Source organism: Stegastes partitus, unplaced genomic scaffold, assembly GCF_000690725.1.
Source record: "Stegastes partitus isolate 25-593 unplaced genomic scaffold, Stegastes_partitus-1.0.2 Scaffold190, whole genome shotgun sequence".
NCBI classification, from domain to species: domain Eukaryota; kingdom Metazoa; phylum Chordata; class Actinopteri; family Pomacentridae; genus Stegastes; species Stegastes partitus.
Window position 1 is genome coordinate 585,305 of NW_007577921.1, and position 22,651 is coordinate 607,955.

The window sequence follows — 22,651 nt, forward strand, 5'->3', positions numbered from 1 at the left end:
TTTTTGCTGGCATCTGTACCAAACAAACACGTTCCCTTGTGTCTGGAGAATATGATTAGGCAGTTATTTTGTGTTTGCATTTTACCTCTTACCTTAAAAAAGTGCAGTGCCTGCGATTTGGATGTTGCACTTGGCGATGCTACGACTGAATGATTGTTCTAAGGATGCTGTGAGGAGCTGCACGGAAATGTAGAAGTGAAGGGGAAACACGCAGCAAGCACTTTGTCATAGCAACACAATGATGTTTGTTTTCTCAAACCCAGAAATGAAAGCTGACAGCCTGCGCTTAAACTTCATTATCATCGTATTAGGGCAACACTGGAGCTCATTTTTTTTATTTAAACACTTCAAATAACTGATCAGTCCTCCAACATGTTGTTATTAGTTTTTCCACATTCAAAGCTAATTAATAAGCCGGGCCTCCATTAAATTTGTCATATACTTAAGGGACTGTGTTTTTCTTCGATGATAATTCCTAATAAATGAAGTCAGACCCTGGAGAGGGCTGGCAGTAATGTGTTTCCATGAAGTTGTATTTTTCCAAACTGCGCTGAACTTATTTATTTGACAATGATTCAGTTTAACAGCTTTAAAGTAATGGGGACGGCAAAAAGAGTGCAAGTGTGTATTTGTTAGAGAAAGAGAGGGGAAAGGAGCACACACACACACACACACACACACACACACACACACTTTACTGTGGCCAGTGTGGGATTTCTATTGACTGATTGCAGCTCTCATTACCACTTGTTTGTGTTCAGCTCTGTTGACACCTGTTAGTTGTGACAGAGGTGAGTTTTAGTTTCTGCCGGTTAGGGTTGAATAGCCAGAGGCTTCTGTGTGTGTGTGAGTGTGAGTGTGTGTGTGTGTTTACATACTCCTTGCAGTTTTGATTGCATAACGCACACACACACACACACATACGAGACGGTATGAAAAGTTTTCTTCCTCTTTTCCTTGTGCTGTTGACTCAGAGGTAAGTCTAAGCCTTCAGGAGGCCTCTGTTTACATTTAATTTTGGGTTCTACTGAAAGGAAGAGCCTTTTATTTAGGCACTGACTTCCCCAGCTGACCATGCAAGCTGTGGAAATGAAAATTTAGTAATGACAGGAGAATGCTAAAACTCATGCGAGTCATACTACTAGAATGAAATGTGGCTTTTTAGGAACTTCAATGTATTATTGTAGCATTTCAGTCTTCTTTTTTTTTTATTCCAATCAGTTGCAACATTAAAACCTGATTTTGTGTAGGTCAAAAAAAGCTCTGGGATCTCTGGAGGCGTCCTGTGATGTGTGCAGTGTGTCCTGCAAGGGTTGCAAGGGGCCGAGTTTCTACTGGTGTGTTCCACAGATTTGAACTGGGATCAAGGGAGTTTAAGGGTTGGGCTCTTTGTCATGTTCCTTGAGCTGCTCCCCAACAGTCTTTACAGTTTAACTCAGAGAGCGTTGATGCTGTTGGGGGATGAGCTCGGTCTGTCTGAAACAATGTTTATGTGGGTGTCAAAGTAACATCATCCACACACAACTCAAGGTTTCCCAGTAGAACGTTGTATTGTGATGAGATGATCAGTTTTAATCGCTTCACCTGGCAGCGGTTTAAATGTTGTGGCTGGTTGGTGGAGCTATCAGGCCAAACTGAGCAGCTTTCCCTCACTGGGTGTGGTACAGACACTGTAGAAGCATAAGCTCTGACAGTGACTTGCAGAGCTTTGTAAACACGCTGTGATTTTAGTAAACCCAGATGGTTCAAATAAACCCTGATTCATTTGATGAAAAACAGACATGTGATATAACCTTTACTTGGAAGAAACCATTATGTTTTACGTATTTCTTTCTTTCTCATAGTTTCTCCCTCTCTAAATTAAGCGACTTTTCACCAACAGTGGGGTTAACGTTTGTTATGAGGTTCAACGGATTGACGACAGTGATATAAATTAAGTCAATTATTAGACATTTGCTTTCAAGATGTATATGAAGAAAGTAGTTTTTGTTTCATTTATAGGAAGTGTGTCAGAAAAGTTTCGGAACTGATGTCGCAAAAGATATATTTCAAATCCAAACTACAAACTACAAGTTTTCCCCTTCCAAGTAATCCTCCTGTAGTCTAACACACTTTCCCAGCCTTCTCTGTCACGCCGCCATGCACTCCTGGAAGGATCCTCCTGAGCTCTGTCGTCACAGCCATCTTGATGTCGTCCATGTCTTCAAAACGGGTCCCCTTGATGACCCCCTTGAGCTCGGGGAAGAGGAAAACATCCCACAGAGCCAGGTGGGGTGAGTAGGGAGGTGAAGCAGCCATGACTTGTCCTGCCACAACTCTGCCTCTTCTCTGAACGAAGCGAACGCTGCAGGATCTCTTTGTGCTGGTTGATCGTCTGAAGGGGAAAACTTCTATTTTGTAGTTTGGGTTTGAATATATATCTTTTGTGACGCCAGTCCTGGAACTTTTCTGACACACCTCATACTTCATAATAACAAAACTGTGAAAATTAATTGTAAGTATTCTAAACCTGCTGCTGTTGGCTGTGAGTGCCTGCTACCCCCTGCTTCTTGGTAGCCACAGCCCAGCTCACCGCTGACCACTGAGCTCACACTAAACTATGTGTCATGAACAAGAAAAAGAAAGAAAAAATTCTTTGTTTGAAATTCAGTTGATACATCAGCATCTGTCTGGGATAAGGCACATATACATATATATATATAAACACTTCTTTGCATCTGTTTCTCACAGCCTGACTGTTTGGTGGAAGGAATCTTGCCCCAACACGCCACTGAGGTCTCCACCTGTGGCTCGGTGTGATGACGTCCTGAGAAACAGCTCCCCCGTGTCCCTCCTTGGCCTGGCTGTGTTGCACATGGTGGTCGTTACACCCGCCACAGAGGTGCGCTGACACCCTCGTCGCTCTCCTCTGCCTCCCCAATAAAGCCTGCACCTGCACCAGCAACCATAACAATGACCTCTCACAGCCGACAAGGTAAAATGTAGGAAAACAGTTACATTTTACAACAGGAGTATGTTATTGTAGTTGCTTTGATGCGGAAAGGCCTTCTGCTGTCGGAAAAAGATGTAACATTTGACAGGAGGGACTGTGATGATGATGATGACGAAATTGGGTAGAAGGTCTTTGTGTTGATTCTTTGGTCATGAAGGTTTTTATTAGTTCATATTTGTACCCTGTGACGAGGAACCCTTACACACAGGTTTTGTAACCACACAGTCTCGAATCAGATGGTGAAAGTGACATCAGGCAGCGCTAACAACAAACCGCTAAAAGACGGCAGTGATGTGTCCGTACTGATATAGAAGCAGGTTGATGTTGGGCAACGCAATGTGCTGTTTTTGGAGCTAAATTTAGCTGAACTAAAAAAATGTTCTAGCACCTGAAAGAGGAGTTTACTGTCCTCTGTGACATCGATTCAAGGGACCATGTTCTTTTGCTTGTGTTGCCACAATATTTGTTATGCATCACTCTTCTCTGCTAATGTTGTCTTTTAAACCGTCTTTATTTCATCTGTTTTGTATGAAAGCATGGGATATGTAAACACTTATAGTGGCTTTCAAGGCAGAAATTTGTTGTGTGTTTTATTTTATTTAGGCCGTGACTATCCTCTCTGTCATTCTTTCATTGTGTTTTCCGTGAATGCGTTACTTAAAGTATTCTGTCACATCGTATGGCTTCTTCCTTGTCAGATAAAGATGTTTGGTCTATGCAGTGTTGATGGATTTATTTGAATGCTGATGCTGACTTTCGTTGGAAATATCATTTTGAAACTAAATTTCAATGTCTACATGCTTTGACACAAGCTGTTTTTAATTTTTACTGGATATGAATTATATTTCACAGTAGGTTTCTCTTTGTATACTTAAAACTGGTGTGCTTGATCTCAGCCAGTGAGAGCTGCTCATATTCAGAAACCTTCTTTTCCCCCCCTCTAATCCTGACCATGGTACAGATCTGGATTTTCCTCAACCGCAGATCAAAATAGACAAAAGGCCAATTGTGTCCTCCCTCCCCATCATGCTTTGGTTGTCTTGGTCATGCTGAGCAGATTGATGTCACAGCCATCGGTTAATTGTTGTGGTCCTAATGGTCCTGTGTGACCCAGTGCTGGCTGCTGGCATCACTGTCCTTTCTCTTGAACTGCAGAGACATGGTGCAGTCCCGGCCAAAAGGGTTTGCGTCAGAGTGGATGTTTCAGGTCGTCACATAGCGGTGAATTTTGGCACAGGCCAAAGATATCTGTGATTTCCTTCCCCGTCTTCTTTTTTTCTTTGTTTTTCTCTTTAATACATCATATTATGTAAGTGGAACCTTAGCCATATTTTCCTCTTTCATTTCCCTCCTGTTTTCTGTGCTTTCTGTGTTTAGTTCTCACAAGATGTAAAATACTTTTTCTGATATAACCTTAATGTGCAGGATTACAATTTCACTGTTGTCAATTTTGTTTTGTCTTTTAGTTTTCTGGTTATTTCATAGATGTCTGACTCTTTTGTGCTTTCGTGAACCAAAATCCAGGCAGTGGAAAAGTGGCCCCGACCTGAGTCCACAGCTGTCCGTGTCAGAACCACATGTTTTTCATCTTATTTAACTTTTTCAATAAGGGGAGCCAGCCTTTTTTTATTTACCTCACTAGTAGTATAGTTGTTGATAGACAAACATGATATTTTGGAAAACAGACTTCTTACATAATGTCAACTGTTACCAAGTAACGCCAAAAAAAAGAAATATGCGAGGGATAGTTCTGTTGAAATTTTTTGTATTAAGCGAAAACATTTCAACTGCCAGACTTGTCTCCACTTTTTTTTTGCTCAGAAATTAAGAATGAAGCTGTCACTGCTCAGCTTCACCTCCCGGGCTGTTAGCAGTTCATTTTCTCCTTGTCGCCCTCCAGTCTGTGCGGCATCGCTAAGCCCTTTTCCACATATGACAGATCATCGTTTCCTATTCTTAAACCACCATTTTAGAGCACTAAAGGGCCTTTTGTCTGACTTAAACTTGGGTGGCAAAGGCTGGCATGTTGACATGCTACTTGGCATTTTGGAGCCGGGTTTATGGCCTTGGAGGCAGAGTTAGAACACACACACAGAAAAACTCTCTCATCCCGGCGAGACCCTCCCCTTCTGTCCCCTCGCCTCCCTCGCCTCCCTCCTCTGCTCTCCTCTCTCCAGCAGCAGTAATCTGTGGCAGGTCCTGGCTGAGGACGGTGGTGGTGGGGGGGGTTCTTGCGTCAATAAATCGTCATGCACAGCGACTCCCCGGCCTGGAACACAAACAGAGAGGGGCCGTCTGCTGCTGGAGGCCTTGTGTAAAGCTTGTTAAAAATGCTCTGAGGCCTGTACAGTCTAACCATAAAACAAGCTAACGCTGGGTTCTGTAGGTGTTGGTATTGTTTAACTAGTCGTGTTTTTGCTTCTTGGACTGACCCCCGGACTACTTCTTCTTGTCTTGTCCGTGATGGTACAGGTTGGATGGTAGTTTATGTTGGCAGCCTATAGAGGAGTGTGTCAGTTTTTCATGAATGCTTCTGTGTGGCTGCAAATTGAGACCAAGTGCCCCCATTTCCCTGCTGGATTTCTTTGTAGATAGTTGAATTTGGACTTTATGCTGCCTGTGTTCCACCCTGTGAATAAATTTTGCTTACCTATTTTCATGTGTGTTTTCATTAGTGATGCACGATATTAAAATTTCTGGGAAATACCGATATCCGATATTCAGATTTCTGATATCGCCGATAACCAATATTACTGATGTCGATATTCAGTTTTTGTTCTCACTGAAAAATGAGTATAAGTAAGCACTGTGAAAACAATTCAAAAGACGCCCATACGAAATTAGACCATATAGTCTTCTTTATTACATAACAAACATGTTTAAACATATTTAATGTTCAAGTCGAGGACCATTTAAGAAGAAACATCTGTGAAAGAGCAGCGATATCAAACGTAAAGACAAAGGCGCTAATGATAGACAATCATGGGTTTTTCACATCGGCTAAATTTGTTCATCAGACCAATACCAATATATCGGAAAAAGCCATAGACTGTATAAAAGATGGACGTAGCTACCGTGACGTCACCCGTTGGTTTCTGCACTGAGAAAATGAAGCCAGGGTTTTGCTACTTCCTGGTTGACATCTTGGATTTTTGGAGCCAGTGACGCAAAAATCGTCGGAGGGGGGCGGAGCCATAGGAGCAGCGATTGGTCAGACGGATTGAGAGGCGGGCCCTCTCTGCCCCACCCACATTTACCACCTTCTGCTCGCTTCATCTGTATGGTCGCTGCCGACTGTCAATCAAGCCAGCCACGCCCCTTGCCCCGCAAAATGTTGACGATTTTTAAAAAATTCAGTATTGATTTATTTTCAGATTGGCCACCTGATCTCTGGATTTGACTATGAAAACAATAAGAAAAAAATCCTGAGCTGGGGGAATGCGGTATTTGGTGATCTGTGATCACTTCTTTTCCAATTCAAGTCTATGGGAGCCAGGACTTTTTGGAGCCAGGACTAGTGGACGTAGTGATATTGCAGGTTTTTGACACATCCGGGTTGGCTTCATTTTTCAGGGCCGGTTGCTACGTCCATCTTTTATACAGTCTATGGAAAAAACACGAATATCGGCCGATACCGATGGGGCTGATATAGTGTGCATCCCTAGTTTTCATGCATCTCTTCTTCCTAAGATCAATTCCCAACATTTTGTCACCGTGCATGCAACAACCTAAACTGCAGACGGATTCTGTGTGGCAAAAGGAAACAAACCGCCTTTCCTTGTACTTTTTTATGCTAGCTGGTTGGTATGTGGGGGATCGTTTGTGTAGTATTGAGGTACAGGGAGGGGGCTGCTTGGTTGGGTTTTTAGGATAAATACACTCCTAGTGTAAGCAATGTGAATATGTGTCTATGTTTTCTAGGGCATCAAATGGAGATCTGTCACTGAGTCATGTTTCTTAAATTTTAAGTTAACAATAAAATAATAATCACTAGATTAAAAAAAAAAAGGACAAAAAAAACACCCCCCGCACACCTCCTCTATTATTTTAGCCTTATTCAGACCGCTGATCCATGGCAGATGGTTGTGAATAATTCATGTCAAGTTTTTGGGACGACCGCATCCATGTGTAGATTTTTATCCCTCTTCAGTAACAGAGCGGAGGAGAGACATTACTGAGAGGAATGACAGCACAATAAGTGCCGTACAAACGATGCTAGAGTGTAAACTGATGCTAGATAAGACTGTTGTTTTTCTGCATTGTGATCGAGCAAGCCGTGTGGGTTTGAAGTTCTTTCTTTTACAGCTGTGATAGTCAGAGATTTGATTTTTTTTTTTTTCTTGCCAATTTTATGCAAGTTCTAGCACTTTGTTTTTAGTGCTTTCGGTATATTAATGTCACAGCTAAAAATACAGGGGTGCGATTTTTAAAGCTTTTCTGACGGCACTATTTCCTGTCAAAAAATATGGAATAAATGTGTTGGACTTTGATATTTTGGGTCAAGTGTTTCCTTTATCAAAATTTAAGCTTAAGTATCAGATTTAGAGGTAATCAAAGTCAGCCGCTGTACAGTTTAGGCTCCTTGCTTCTGAAATAGGAGTAGTTTTAATTTTATTCGCTTGCCCTTCCTTCTCTTCTGTCACTCTAATTTCTGTATCTGTCTGGTTTTTTTTTCTCCCCCCCCCTCTCTCTCTCTCTCTGGTCCCAGTTTTAATCAGTAACTGTAATAAAGACTCGCAGTGGGAGCTATCAAAAGCCTGCAGTGGTGGATTAGAAGAGAGTGGCTAGTGTCTGGGCCAGGCCACTGGAAAGTGACGCATAATCTTCAAAAAGGGAGCTTAACACCTGCTGGCCCACACTGATGATTCCTCATTTACAGAGGCCACTGTCACACAAGGAAAAAGGCTCGGGGTGTTAATTGATGGTTTTAGTCTGAGCGTTTTGAAAGTTGTCTAAAGATGACTGAAGTCGACCAAGGCGAGAGGCAAAATGAAGTTTAGAGGAGCTTATTCAGAGGAAGTTATTAAGGGAGTTAAACAGAGAGCGATGCCGTTCACTTGGTCTGTGCTTCAGTGTGCTGCAGCCGCCGCTATCTCCAGATTGTCCAAACTGACACAATAGCTCTCTCTCCTATCTGCGTCGAGTATAGTTCAGAAATGTTATTGTTCTAATTTATCCTTGGCTCTGCAAAATATTTCTCAATGGAAAGACGGATTGGAATGAGAGTCGAATCTGACTAAACAGAAGCCTTTTTAAGAGAACAATGGAAGCTGCTGTGGAGAAATAAGATTACTGCTTCATTATTGTCTTCCTCTCCACAGTTTTTCAGAATATTCCATTCCAGTAATCTTATTGTCAGATGAAACAAGTGTGCAATGTGGCCTTCTGAAGAATTTATTAAGCATTCAAAGCTTTGCTTCTGCCGGAAGAAAGGCTCAGAATTGAATTATGGTTTTTGTGCTCCAACTGCTGTGCTGTGTTCTTTCAAATAAACACAGATCATTATATAAGTAGATAATGCTTTTATGGCTGATTTGGTTGCTAAATTAGACAATATAACAACTTACCTTTTGTGTCTACCTTTTTGTTTTTTTTCTTGTTGAATCGGCTTTCAGCAGACGCGCTGGTAAAGAGATCTGTCTAGAAACTGTACACATGCCACAAGAGCTGTTGCTTTGTGGCGACAACGATTGTAGCTCAGTGGGTTTATAGTGGTGGCAAAAATATGACTGTAGCCTCCAATATAGGCTTGAGACGGGTATGCAAGGGATGCAACGAAACTCATAGTTCAGATCAGTACTTTGCAAAGCGACCCGGAGGTTCAGTCTGCAATCAGTTTGAAAATTAAGTGAGATATAACATGTTTTTCTTTATTTTCTGCTGCAGACACGTCATGCCTTCAACATACAGTCAATTGACAAAGGCAGAGCAACATTTTACTGGCTACATTACGTTTGGCGTTTTCTGATAGCAGACATTTGCCGCTTTAGTTGGCATTCTAGCCCTTTTCCCACACATACACTATTAGCAGGCGTATGTATGCAAAAACAGCCTTTTCACAGTTTGTCGCTGAAATACTAAATCCACCGTTGTCACATAATACACAAGTAATAACCACAATATTTACCGATGTCTCGCTGTAGTCTTTGCTGTGGATATTTCCAGTTGTAGTCCAGATCGTTTGAACACGTACAAATGAATTAAAGAAGTTTCCAGTTAGAATTTATGTGTGGGTGCTGCTCCTTGGCGGGCTTCCGGGAGTTGGCCAATCAGAAGAATGTGGGCTTTTAGTGAAGAGGGCCTGGAAAAGCCTGGAGCTAATATTTCCTCTTTTAGGAAGAGGGGAGATATATATAAAGTTTTTTTTTTAAAAACATTGAATCATGCAAAGCTACTCTAGTGGAGTCCCAGCATAAAAATACATGGCTGGAAATGAGCATAATCTGTCTCTTTTAAGAACGTGCAAAACCTTAAAAATTACTGTGCAAGGATTCACATTTTTCTGTTGAGCTTACAGTACGAGAAAAATGCAAGAGGAGCCCCATTGTCTGCAAGACCTCTGCCTAACGAGCAACTGTGGTACAGTAAAAAGAGAGAAGTCCTGTACAAGGATGAGAAGGCCAATGAATTAAATTAGTTTAATGTAAGGTTTGGAACAGCTGATGTCTTCCAACTCCAAAAGCTAAGTGTTTGGACTTACATACTGTTTAGTGGGCTGCAAGGTGGCGCAGTTGGTAGCACTGTTGCCTCGCAGCAAGAAGGTTGCCGGTTTGCGTCCCTGTGGGGGCACCAGAATCTTTCTGCAAGGAGTCTCCATGTTCTCCCCGTGCAGCGTGGGTTCTCACCGGATTCACCGACTGGCGACCTGTCCAGGGTGTCGCCTTCCTTCACCCTAAGTCGGCTGGGATAGACTCCAGCCCCCCCACGACCCTTGTGAGGATTAAGCAGTGTATAGATAATGGATGGATACTGTTTAGTTATGATCATTCCTAAAGACAAAAAAAAAAAAAGCCTGTTGCAAGGAAGCTATTGGCCAACTGCATTGGCTGTTGTAGTTCTTAAATGCTTAGAGAAATTATCAATCCATTGAAAATATAAGTCAGCCGTTCATTAGATCCTTGTCGGTTTGTTTGCAGATCAAGTAAAGACACATGAGGTCACAGTCATGGTACGTCTTCTTCAAATGTATGTCATTGATTTGTAAATATCTGTTCAGCATTTCATATTTTTGTTATATCTGTTAGTAAGTTGTTGAGCAGAATATCTGTCCTGCAATTATTAGATCTTATCACTGTTTCTTGACAGAGTTTAAACAACATGTCAGTGTTAATGTTAATGGAATTTCAGAACCTCAAAACTTCAACATCGGGGCCTCAGAGGGATGTTTGTTCACCTGTCATTTTGATTTTTTTTACACTAGTGAGTGTAGAAGCTGTAGACCGAATAAGTAAATGAGTTAGTTCTCAGTTGATGCTGCTGTCTTAGCTAAAAAAAGGACAGAAACATTTCAGAGGGTCATTTAGAAATGACTTATCGCTTGGTTTTGAATGTTACAGAGACAGGAGATTAACCCCAGACAAGTGGGACGTCTCAGGCCTGTCGTCATCCGTGATGAAACCATCTCACAGGTCTTGGTGTTTTATTATGGAAGTATATTTCTGTCTTCTGTAGGAACGTGCATGCTCCAGTTTGAAAACACGATTTCTTGAGTTTACATTCAGATGTGGTAATGCTCTCCCTCGAAACTCAACTCTTGCACTTAAACTGCCTCTATTCAGATTTTCCCAGCTGCTGCTCTAAACTGTACGTCTGCACTCAGATATGCTGCTATTTGCACTGATTTCTCGTGCCCTGGCTTAACCTCTCCTCGTGGAACTGAGGTTGCCTCTTTTCGCTCACAAAAGCTGATAACGAAGCGGTTAGGACACACGCCAAATGGGTGCAGCTTTCAAGGAACGTGTCTCTGGTTCGACTCCCCGGGGGGCTGTGCCTTTACCTCCATATGATTCCACTGCTCTCCTTTCACACATTTCCTCACCGTCGCTTACTATTTATATAACAACCCTACCAAAATTCTTCAAACAGTACAATGACATTTTCTCTGCCACCTTGTGTATGTTCGCTTTACTCCTTAGAATGTCTCCTATCGGAGGGTGCTCTCCCTTTAATCAGCTTAGTCCAGCTCCCCCCGTCAGGACGTAAATCTCTATTGTATGACTTTTGGAATGAAAAACAGTCGGTTTAACAGCAACATATAGTAACTCGATCTCTATTGCACAGTGGCTGTCTTTTAACATGCTAACTTACAGTGAAGATAATGTTTCCTGGCCTGGGAGAGAGAGTCTAGTAGATCTCACGTGGACCACAAGAGAATACCAGAAAAAACCTGCCTGGAAGTCAAACCAGGGACTCACCAATAAATGCGTTTGCCCCTATGTGGTATTCACTGTAACCACTTAGCTATCAGGCCATCAGCTGTTACGCCAAAATCCAAAAGTTTCACAAGCGCACTGAAACAACTTGAGTGTACATGTACTAACGCATAAAAAATCTGTATGTTTGACCATAGTTTGAGAGCAAGGCAGAGTTTAGACGAAGAGCATAACAATATTTTTCAAGGGAAAAAAACAAGAAATCAAATCTGAAACGAAAGATTTAAAGTTGTCGATCGATATGACTTCATCAGGTGGCCTAATTAGATCCCGCATCACAGCTTGGTTTGGTAACCTTTCTGTGAATGTGAAGTCAAAGCTGGCCAGACTCATGCAGACAGCATGGAAGATAATGGGTGTAAGACAGCATCCATCCCTGCAGTCTACCTACAAACAGGCTGTGCAAAGGCAAGCCAACAAGATAATAACCAACTCATCTCATGCGCTACACACTGAGTACCAGCTACTGCCATCAGGGATGAGATTTACAATACCACATTGTCATTTGAGTAGATTTAAAACACATATCCCTACTTTTATTTAAAAAAAAAAAAAAAAAAAAAAAAAAAAATCTAAATGGCGATCGATAAATTTTGGATATAATTGATATGAAAACCTACACAGAGCTATATTTATAACTTTTACGGTTGTGGCAGATCTGTCTACTTTTTCTTAATACATTTTTATTTTATTTTCCTGTGTGTTTTTATGTTTGTAGATATGTTTCTTGTTCCTTTTCTCTGTCTCTTATGTATGTGGAATGCTTTTTTATGGATGCAGCATGGGTGGAAGCCCCATCCAAATGTCTGACAATGTAAGAGCATAAAGTTGATCTTGATCTTGATCTTGTATTTCCCATCTGGCGGGGAGGTGCTCTTGGCTGTGTGGGTTCAAGAGGGGACAGTGGAGAAGAGGGAGGCAGGTCAGGTGGGTTTCTGAGGATGTAATCCTCCTGCTTCTATGAACAAAACAAAATCAAAAGTTCCCAGCCGTTACACAATCCCTGTTAGGAAGGGCTCAGTGCACCCTTGGTCTCCCCGGGCAGAATGAACTTTTCCAGGCACTAATCCGAGGATAATCCCTGAAACAGAGGCCTTCAAGCTCTGCTGTGTGCCGCAGTGTGCTAAAAATGCATGAAATGCCCCATGGAGCTGTTGTGTTCACTATGATTGGCATCCCCTGCAGGTTTGTACTCACAGTACCAGTGTGATGATTTAAAGATGCAGGTACTGCTCTTCAGGAACGATGTTTAAATATAGAAAAATATAGTGAAGCTTTAATATTCTCAGAAACAGTTGTAGGCCTCCAAGACTGACTCAGTTCCACGGATTTATAATCAATTATAAATCACTTATCCGCCCTCCTCCAGACCGCAGTGTACAGCCGAACATAACAAAACATAAACCAACACTCTTATCTCAACTCTGACACTTACAGTTTGATTTAGTGCAAGTGTAATACAGCTGCCATTTCATGAACAAGTGTTTCTATTTGATGTGGTGATAAATGTCACCGAAGGTTAAGTAAGATTTAAGAGACCGCCTCTTCTAAAAAACGAGTGGATAGCATGAAAAGGAACTTGCTTGTAATAAACTTTGTGTGTTTATTTATTTTGAACATTTTTAATGAAGCCGTTCTTGCCTCTTATCGGTGCTTTTTGTGATACTCGTAAAACTACCTGGTCCTGGTTGACATCAAATACCTCGGCTAAAAGTAGCAGCATAATCCTCAAAGTGCTCTCGTGGAGTTTTGCAGACATCAAAGTGGGCATTTGCAACACTAAGTGACACCGCCTTGCTTAAGGTTACCTCGCAGATACCTTCGCTCATTCCTTTCCTCTGTCAGAAGCTGGTATCCGTGTTTTCCCAGCACCAGCCAGCAGAAGTAGGGCACCGTACCGCCATTCTACGTAATGACTGCTTTAGATCGGGTCTTTTTGTTCCTGGCTTGCTCAGATCTCAACACGGTCTCCCACTAACCCAAGGGGGGACTGGGATTTTGACTTTTACAAGCAGCGCTGCACCACCAAGTCTCCAGTTAACAATTGAAATTCCATCTGTAGCAAGAGACTAGTCTTGGTAGGCCACAAATGGTGTATGACTAAACCTTCCTGAGGTAGAGGATGAGGATTTTAAACCAGGAGTTTTCTGGCTTTATAACTCCCATTTAGCTGGGGAAATCAGGTTTGTTTAAGTGAACGTATTATGTTCCTCTCTCAGAGCCTTCTACTCAGCAAGGCTTTTGAACTCCTACTGCTCCACTGGAGCTGCTCAGCTGCCAAGAGTAGACTCCTGTGGTTGCATTTGGCAGCTTGCATGTGTGAATGTGTGTAATTTGAAGGCCTTTTTACAAAAAGCTTGCCTTCTTAGCAAATATCACTTAAATAAATAACCGTTAGGGCCGCTTCTCATAGAGTTTCTTCCTTATAGCAATAAAACTGTCAAAAAACAGCAATAATCCAGCCGTGTTGTATGTTTCAGTGTTGATTCGATTGTGTTATTAAGATTCTATGTTTCAATCGACATGTTTTTACAAGATCAATGTGCTTGTTAGCCGTGACCCACGGTGCACAGAGCTGCAGTGGTGCTGGGATATTATCAGTGTTTTGGATAAACATGCTTGCTGTTTTGGACGCTGAATGATAAATGTGTGGGCGGTTGATTCGCAAAATGCCAAGTTTATGTTTCAGGTATATTTAGCCTCACAGAGTGAACTGCATACGACCTCTGAACTTTAAAACAGCCGAGTGAAGATGATAACAAGTGGCAGTCTACTTAGTATTTTACAACTGTTCTTCGGAAACAGGCTTTTAAGTGAGAAGAGGAAGCAAGATGAAACACTGGAGGATGAAGCCTCAGAGGGACATGAATGTTAACGTGGGGGGGGATGCAAAGCAGAAGACACAACTTGTCTGTTTTGTGAGCCAAGAAAGGCCTTTCAGTTTGAAGCGTTAAGGCATTTGGTCTTTTCATCTTTGGTCTATCATTGCTAAATTCACCACTTTAGCTGACAAATTTGGGTAGTTATAGATAAATATGTTTTTATTTAGGACAAAATGAAACTGCAGGATGGTGTTTTCACAGTGTACGCTCAGCAAAGAGGCTTTGTTAGTAGCTCCATGTTGTTTTGATGTTTTAGAAGAAAAAGCCTTGGCTACTGCGTCTTTTTGTTGTTCGGAAACATGAACAGAATGATAGATTATTGTTTGGGAAAATAACGAGCTGATTGTGCATCTTCAGATGTTTGAAGCGGCTAACATGGCAATGCATGACAGCAAACCTTTGAAGACCCCCTCCAGTGAAGATTAAGATTATTTTTTCTTGTTATGGTCCATATGGTGTTTTTTTGTGCTGGAAGACATATCATGAGAAAAATAAGTAGCTAGCGCCATGGCTAAGCATTCCCATCGTGAAGCTGCAGTGAACTGACGATCAACACCACAGATTTAGACTTCTGGGGGTTTTATACATTGGAAACCTAAGGGGTCAGTTGGCAGAGTGGAGCTTTCTGTGTATAACCTTCGGGTTCAAACATCCATCCATCCATTATCTATCCACCGCTTAATCCTCACTAGGGTCAACCCGGAGAGAACCCACGCAGCACGGGGAGAACATGCAAACTCCACGCAGAAAGATTCCGGCGCGGTTCAAACATGTATGATTGAATTATTCAAATGTGAAACCAAGCCATTGTGGAGTGTTGGGTAGACTTACAGTGTTTCTGCTGAGTAGTCTGTGAGCAGGGAGCTTATCGAGGAAACAATGATGTGGAGTTGCATCTAAGACATTTTAAGGCAGAAAGGGATTATTTTCACACAAATAAAACTTTAAAAGATGTAACTTCTACACACATAGGTGATTTTTTAGGGGTTTAATCAATTACCTCAGAGGGACTTTAATCTTTATTTAACAATTTAAACCCTCATTGAGATTAAAAATCACTTTTTCAAGAGTGCCTTGGGTCAGATAACAAGATAAAACAACAAATAACACACAAAAACATCAAGAAAACATCTGAATATCAGAGTGATAAACCTTGCACCTCTAAACTGAATTTCACAAATATTCCATCTTGAAGACTATGTCGGGTTCCTCAAAATGTACTTACACCTATCTAGATACAATCAAGGACTTCTTTTTTAAGTGTGAATGCTAAAACCTTTTGAACTGTTATCACATTAGTATTTAAGGCTCAGTGCATGTTTTTACCTCATAAGTATTCTATAAGTGTACACCACATCCTTTTCAAGTCTTATCAAGACTTTCCTGTGGTTTACCAGGAAGCTTGCTGTAAAAAGCTATGCAAGATCACCGAGTTCAGCGGCAGTCGTCATCAGTCAAATTGCATGAAAATTAGGTTTGTCGTCCTCCCACTTTGTAATTTACCAGACTTCTCTTACATCCATTAGCATAACATAGCAAGCTCATTTCTCCAGCTTTCACAGGCACTAGCCTATTAGACGAATGAAACAGCGAGGGTGTGCTGTAGATGTGGCGCTGGCTGGATAAATGAGTTGGTGTGAAGACGTTCGTTGAATAAAAAATATGGCTCACTGTGACCTGCGAGTCTGCGAGCTTGTCACCACAGTTAACTGTCAAAGACGTTTGCACTTTGATGGATTCGTTCTTTTTCCGTCCGCGTGTTAATTTTGTTTGATATATAACGGAGAGCTGGTGCAACTGGAAGGCAGGTTTTGCTGAAATATCATGTAAAGCTGTGAGTCTTTGCGGCACAGTTCACTGGGATGGTATTAAGAATTCAGAGAATGTGTGTCAACTAAAGACCTGTTGACTTTAATGTCAACAGCCTTCTGCAGCTCACTGAAATGTGGTTAACTCCAACCATCTCCTGCTCATAGTCGCCCTGACTGTGATTTTGTCTTTGTGTCAGCGTCTATCGGGCTCACTGTCACTCTCACACGATTGCACTGGGAGCTAACACTCTAATGAGCATCCGTGCAATGACAAGCCACACATAAAGCACTTTCACTCGCATGGAAATGCAACGGAAGATGCTGACACATCGTATAATACACGCAAACACCGGTCCTTCCGTGGGAATGTTTATTTGACCTGACAAAGATGCACTCTCAGAGGGTTGTGTGGACTAAACAATTAAATAGTTTGTGGCAAACACACTGGGTGCAGAAAGCGACACTTGGACTCTGACGGCTGCTTTAATCGCTTCACATGATAGAGTCGGAAGTTTCTCCTGACATTAGATCAGTGTCTTTCTGGGGCAATAGGGTGTCTTTGCTCCGAAACATACTATTGAATTTGAAACGCTGTTGTTACGGTTGCAGATTGAAATCCACCAATCACTGTAGCAACCTTGTGAATATGTTCGGACGGATATTTCTAAAGCACAGTCTTGCTATGAGGGAAAAAAAAAGTGATTATTACGGCGCATACCATGTAACCATGGCACCTTCTGTTTTCACGTGGCTATAAATGTTACCCTCACATCCCCTTAGTCCTTTTATTACCATATTTTCTGTCATTCTTCATGCCAATCCAATTGTTGACTAAATAATGTTAGTAATATCACCGCCAAAATGTTTCTGTCAAGTTAAGCCACAACCACGTTTGGACCAGTGTAATGCAAAGAAACAAATATTTGTTCATAAGGTTGCATAATAAATAGATCTCATTGTTTAGAAGTTGTACATTTATTTGTTGCATAACTAATTGCCGGCATGCATCATTTCGTTGCGATCCCTCGGGCCAAACCTATACTAGAACAAATCAGATGTTTGTTCCACACCATCTGCTGAACTCTTAAACTCTATTTAACAGTCATGTGCGACAGTGTAAAATGTCAACATGAACACATTATACATATAAGACAGGTTCTTGTTCATTTTGCTATGCCAAACTAGCACAAGACATCCATCCATCCATTGTCTATACACCGCTTAATCCTCATTAGGGTCGCGGGGGGGCTGGAGTCTATCCCAGCTGACTTAGGGTGAAGGCAGGGGACAGGTCACCAGTCTATCACAGGGCTACAACCAAGACAACCAAGCACACTCACATTCACACCTATGGACAATTTAGAATCACTAATTAACCTCAACATGCTTTTGGACCTTGTGGGAGGAAGCCGGAGAACTGCAAAACTCCACGCCGAAAGATCCTGGTGCCCCCACCGGGATGCGAACCGGCAACCTTCTTGCTGCGAGGCAACAGTGCTACCAACTGCGCCACCTTGCACAAGACACCCCAAGTTTAATAGGTGAAAGTTGATTTCGGGTACGTTCAGGATCATAAGCGACCGGACAGAGGGGGGGGGGGAATATTTAAGCTTTTGATCTATTTATAGACAATGTTAATAGACACCGGGTATTCACCCTCTCCAGTGTTTCCCTCTCTCACAAATTTATTTTATTTAGAGAACAGAGGACATTTTGTTTGTTTCAAGCACAGATCTAATGGGGCCCCCATCCCCTTTTGTCCACACCAGACGCACAGTAGCCTCATGCCAAAACACAAATAAACAAACCACATCAGAGCACCAACTGAGTGAGATGTACTGCTGCCTTCGTGATGGCAGCTTTGGAGGTAGTTAATTGCATTGTACTTTGCATTTTGACAAATTTTCAAATTGGTACAAGCAAAACTTTCTGAGACTCCCATTTCATATTTAATGGGTTATTTTTACAGACTGACTATCGCTTTAAGCCCCAGGTGCACAATGTCATCCCCTCCCTGGTCTCTCCAGTAATGTTATGACCTTAGTATTATGTCAACAGAGGAGGATCAAGGCAGCCTGTTACATTATCCAATGAAGTAATGCCCTGTAATAAGGCTGACAGCGATCTAAAAGTAGACCTAGATTACAGTGCCTGAATCGTGTCATCACTCCGACCTCAGCGGCCTGTGTAATGTCATTTAGCGTGTTACATCGGTGTTGATTTTTTGATAATGGATGTAAATTCTGTCACATTACTGTCAACACTGTAGAGGAGACAAATAGAAGGATACACACATTTACGGTTGCCACATCCAGATGACTTTGGTAATTCTTTTGTAATGGAAAAACTAATGGTTGGACTCCAGTGAAATTTGGTACAACCACTCATACACCTAGCAGGGCGGTTGTAATGCCTTCAGTAACCTCCTGTCTGTTCTGTCATTGGGGATCACCAACAAACAACCGATTACATCAACCTCAGCTGTGCTTTGTGTCAAGTCCCAACTGGTTGATGTTAGATGCTTACACACAAAGCTAGGATGGTAACCATGGTAAACATTTAACCTGCTGAACGTCAGCTTGTAGAGGATGTTGCAGCATTTTGCTAAGCATGGTTGTGCACTTTTGAACAAGTGTCAGGACCAGAAAACAACATTAAAAGCACATACAAAAAAAAAAAAAACCCACATGTGCTTTTAATGTTGTTTTCTGGTCCTGAAAACTTCAATTGAAACCTTAAGGGTGAACAGCTGAGCCACTCCACTTGCACGTAAGGCGTCAATTGCTGCACGAGCGCACTGCTTGGAATGATTTGAAGGACATCCAGAATTAGATAGGGATGATTTATTGAGGAAAATTACTGGTGGTCAGGGATGGGTTTATTCTGATGTGTGTATGCGTCCTTGAAGTTGTTTGATACAGCGATACGGCGTCCTTGTTTATGTTGCTGTAGAAAGCACTTTATGTACTGGGGGCTTGAACTTCCAACCTTTTAGCTCCGAGATGGCTCGCCGAATGAATCTGCAAGTGTTTTGGCCGGAGAAAGAGACAACCTTCCATCTCCACTGGCAAAGGTTAGGCCTGGACACTGGCCCCCGCTTTTCAAGGGCCTTTTGTCATCATGACCCAACAAACAAGTGATCCATTCTTAGCTCAGCGCTGGTGTGCTTATGCTGCATGAAAACAAGCGTGACTATTTTAATTGTAATTAGAGGGAGAAAATTGGTGTAGGGACTGAGCCAATTGTAGTCAACCAACTACAGTATGTGTGTGCTTGTGTGCCAGTGTCTATATGAGGATATACTCCTTGTGTTTTTGTCCGGGCCAAGCACAGTCACAGGCCCTTTCAGTTCTCTCTTTGATGTGAATAATGAAGCTGTCATGACTGACACTTGATGAAATGGCGCTGTAAAACTCTGGCGGTCAAAGGCCTTAATTGTTGCGTGTTTAGTCATACTGTTAGTGCATTAGTTAGTGTGAGAGTATTCCAGAGGGGTTCTACCTTCTTTCAGATGCTGCTTCATTAATGTGACTCACATTCTAACATTTCGGCGCCTGTGTGTCATCTCGCTGTCATCTTAGCCTTTTAAAGCAACAAGGTTGGCTGCTCAGTGAGGCTTTCAGCGGTGTTCTCACCGATGTTTCATAAGGTTAGTATGCGCACACCACCAATTAGATCGCTATTCTTGAAGAAGTGTTTTTTTTTTCAAACAGAAGGGACCCAATTAAATGAGCTGTGTCGTTGCTATGCTTCTACTGCCTTGATAAAGATTGGTAGCATTTAGTAAAAGCAGATTTCTTAGATTTGCTGTTTGTGCTATATTTTACATTTTCCCAGCCCATGAAGTTTACAACAAGTGGCAATAAAAATGTCCATCAGTGCAGATGATGCTGTGCTTTGACTACACTGAATGTGCACATTTTGTTAGCTGTTTGATGAACAGATCTGCTGCAGGATGTAATTTTTCTTTCCATGGCTACACCTGCATTGAATGTATGGTTGCACATGTCACAGGCAAAACTAGATTGTTAGCTGTTGTTTTGGGATTTTTTGTGTTGTCAGTTGCTGGTCCCTGCACAACAAGGTCAAGATTTTTTGTGTAATATAGGCAAATTCACCAAATCTGGATGTTATTACCCTATTATCATTCCTATACATGTGGGCCAAGACAGAACTTGTCCTTCTCGTAGACTCACCACGCCATAAGGAGATATATTTTTTGAAGTTAATGATCTGTGATATATATAAAACTAATAACAGCTCAAGTTTAGAATTTAAAATACACTGTGATATAAAGCTCAGGTCACACTACCCCACGTTGCAACGAATATGCTCTTAACACGGTGTAAAAATCAGTTTGTGTTTCTAAGGGATTAAACAGTATAGTCTTCCCCTTGCCACAGACAAAGCATGATCTTACTAAACCCACCCCCTCCCCCACATCCCTACATTTGCTTCAGTCAAACGATTTATGTCTAATTACCGGGTATAAGCTCTGCACTTCCTCTGAAAGGCTCCATATTAGAAACCAAATCTTATAATTAACCCATCCTCTCACATGAAAGTAATGGCAGTGCTCTGCCTTGTCAGAGGCCCATGTTGACAGTTCTGTCATCTCAGCACAGCCCTCCCCAGCACTGCCTCCCCAAATATGCCAGCAGTTTAAGGAAAGATGAGATGGCTAATGGACTGCTTACTAGTGGAGAGGAGTGAAGAGATTGACCTTGAGGGGTTTTTGTTTAGTTAAGTTGTCTGAGCAGAGAAAGCGTCCTCCAAATTGGACGGTTGGGGAGTGTGATCCGAATGTCCTTTCACATACATCTAAATGCCTTCGCTGTGAATCATCGCACATTCAGAAGTAATGTTTTCATTAAAACATTTAAACTTTGATCAACAGTTTCATTATTGATCTGCATTCATTCATTTTCTAATATGACTTTTCACTATTTTTGTTCTCGACTTAAAATTTCGGCTGAAATAATAAGATTTTGAGCATTTAATCGTGATTATTATTTTCGTTGATAAATTTTTACCTCACCCAGTTTCGTTTCAGCACAAAAGTGATGGACAGTGCAGCGTATCAGGCGAGCTCTGTGTTAATTACAATTTTTGTGAGGAGATTTCTTGAGTTCTAAACAACACTTGTGTAAAACTTGGCTGTCCTTCGGTTTGTTGCCATTGCTAACTGATCTCGGGGAGTTTCAGGAGTGGATTAGTGTTGCTGAAGGAGCTTGTTGACATCAGATGGCATGGGAACTATGAATCCACACACAAGGCTCAGCAATGGAGCTCAAGCAAACCTGCACTGGGCACGTAGAGAGAGGGGGAAAAACAAATAAACTAAACCCAAAGTAAGTATCCCCACAGTTGGCTTGTTCCCATAGACATTTGGTAGAGAAAGAAGATGGATACAAGCACATTCTGGTTATTAGGGAAGGACTTGGTCAAAAATGTCCAGCTATTTGTAACAATGTGAGTGGATTACTTATAAGCTATTGATCCATTTTTAATTCAAATAATTAGATACTAAAAGTTTTTAATCGAATAAAATACCAAAATGATATGATCGCAAATATTTGAATCGGCTTTGGTGTGTCTTTCCAGATGCGGCACACCATTGATACACTAATCAAGTGGACAATTTACAAATCATCCGCCTGTCCGTCTCGTTTCAAGTGTATCCAAGCGTGCAGTTAAAAGTGTCGTGTGATATCGGATGCTTGTACAAACTGGACACTGGGTAAAGTAAACATACAGTATAAATCAGTGCCCAGTATGAATATTAATAATCATACTGCCAGCACAATCCACTCAGCATCAGATTGCTCTGTAATCCCACAGTAAACTCTCGCTAAAACCTGAGTGAGTCATTATTATTACAGATAATCCCCTGGTCTGGTTTATGTGACGTGCTGGTGAACGCAGGACAAAACCACACACACACACACACACACACACACACACACACACACACACACCAGTCTGTTTCCAAACTGATTGCATTTCAGCTATTGTCTCAGTTTCAGCAGCCGCACAGATCACAGCACAAAGCAGATGGCTGTTGCGTATAATATTACCACGAGATTGTTTTAGTCTTATTGATGTGCTGGGTGAATGCTGTCAAAGGACTGTCATCAGCTAAATGTATGGCCCAGTGTTCACTTGCACTTAAGGATATCAGGTCATTACACACAGTTTTACAGTGAAAGGAATCTAGTTTAGAACATGGATGGGTGGATTGTGTAGAGTAAATGTCCATCTACTCTACACATTAAGGGCTGGGCGTCTAAGTTGGAACAAAGTTTTTATTCCAAAGGACCATCATTAAAAAAAAAAAGTTTAAATTGGATTTTGCTTATCAGATCCGAAACAAATTTCACTCACACTAGTTTATAAACGGTGTACCGTTTATCTACTGCTATCCATCTGTGCGTCTGTTCAGTGCAAGTGTGTCTTCTCATCTCCTCATGCAGTTGTATTAATTAATCGCAAGTATTGTCAGTTAATGTACTTATCCTCAGCTGAACTGCTTTA

General features: G+C 41.6%; 1 protein-coding gene across 1 annotated transcript in view; it reads left to right on the top strand.

Annotated features, from left to right (window-relative positions):
* LOC103356262 (histone deacetylase 4-like) overlaps positions 1-22,651 on the top strand; it is a 137,157-nt gene that overhangs the window by 13,560 nt on the left and 100,946 nt on the right. Inside the window, exon 2 of the mRNA XM_008280348.1 lies at positions 2,731-2,974. Coding sequence (XP_008278570.1) covers positions 2,953-2,974 — 22 coding nt within the window. The 5' untranslated portion in view covers positions 2,731-2,952. The remainder of the gene's footprint in view (positions 1-2,730; positions 2,975-22,651) is intronic.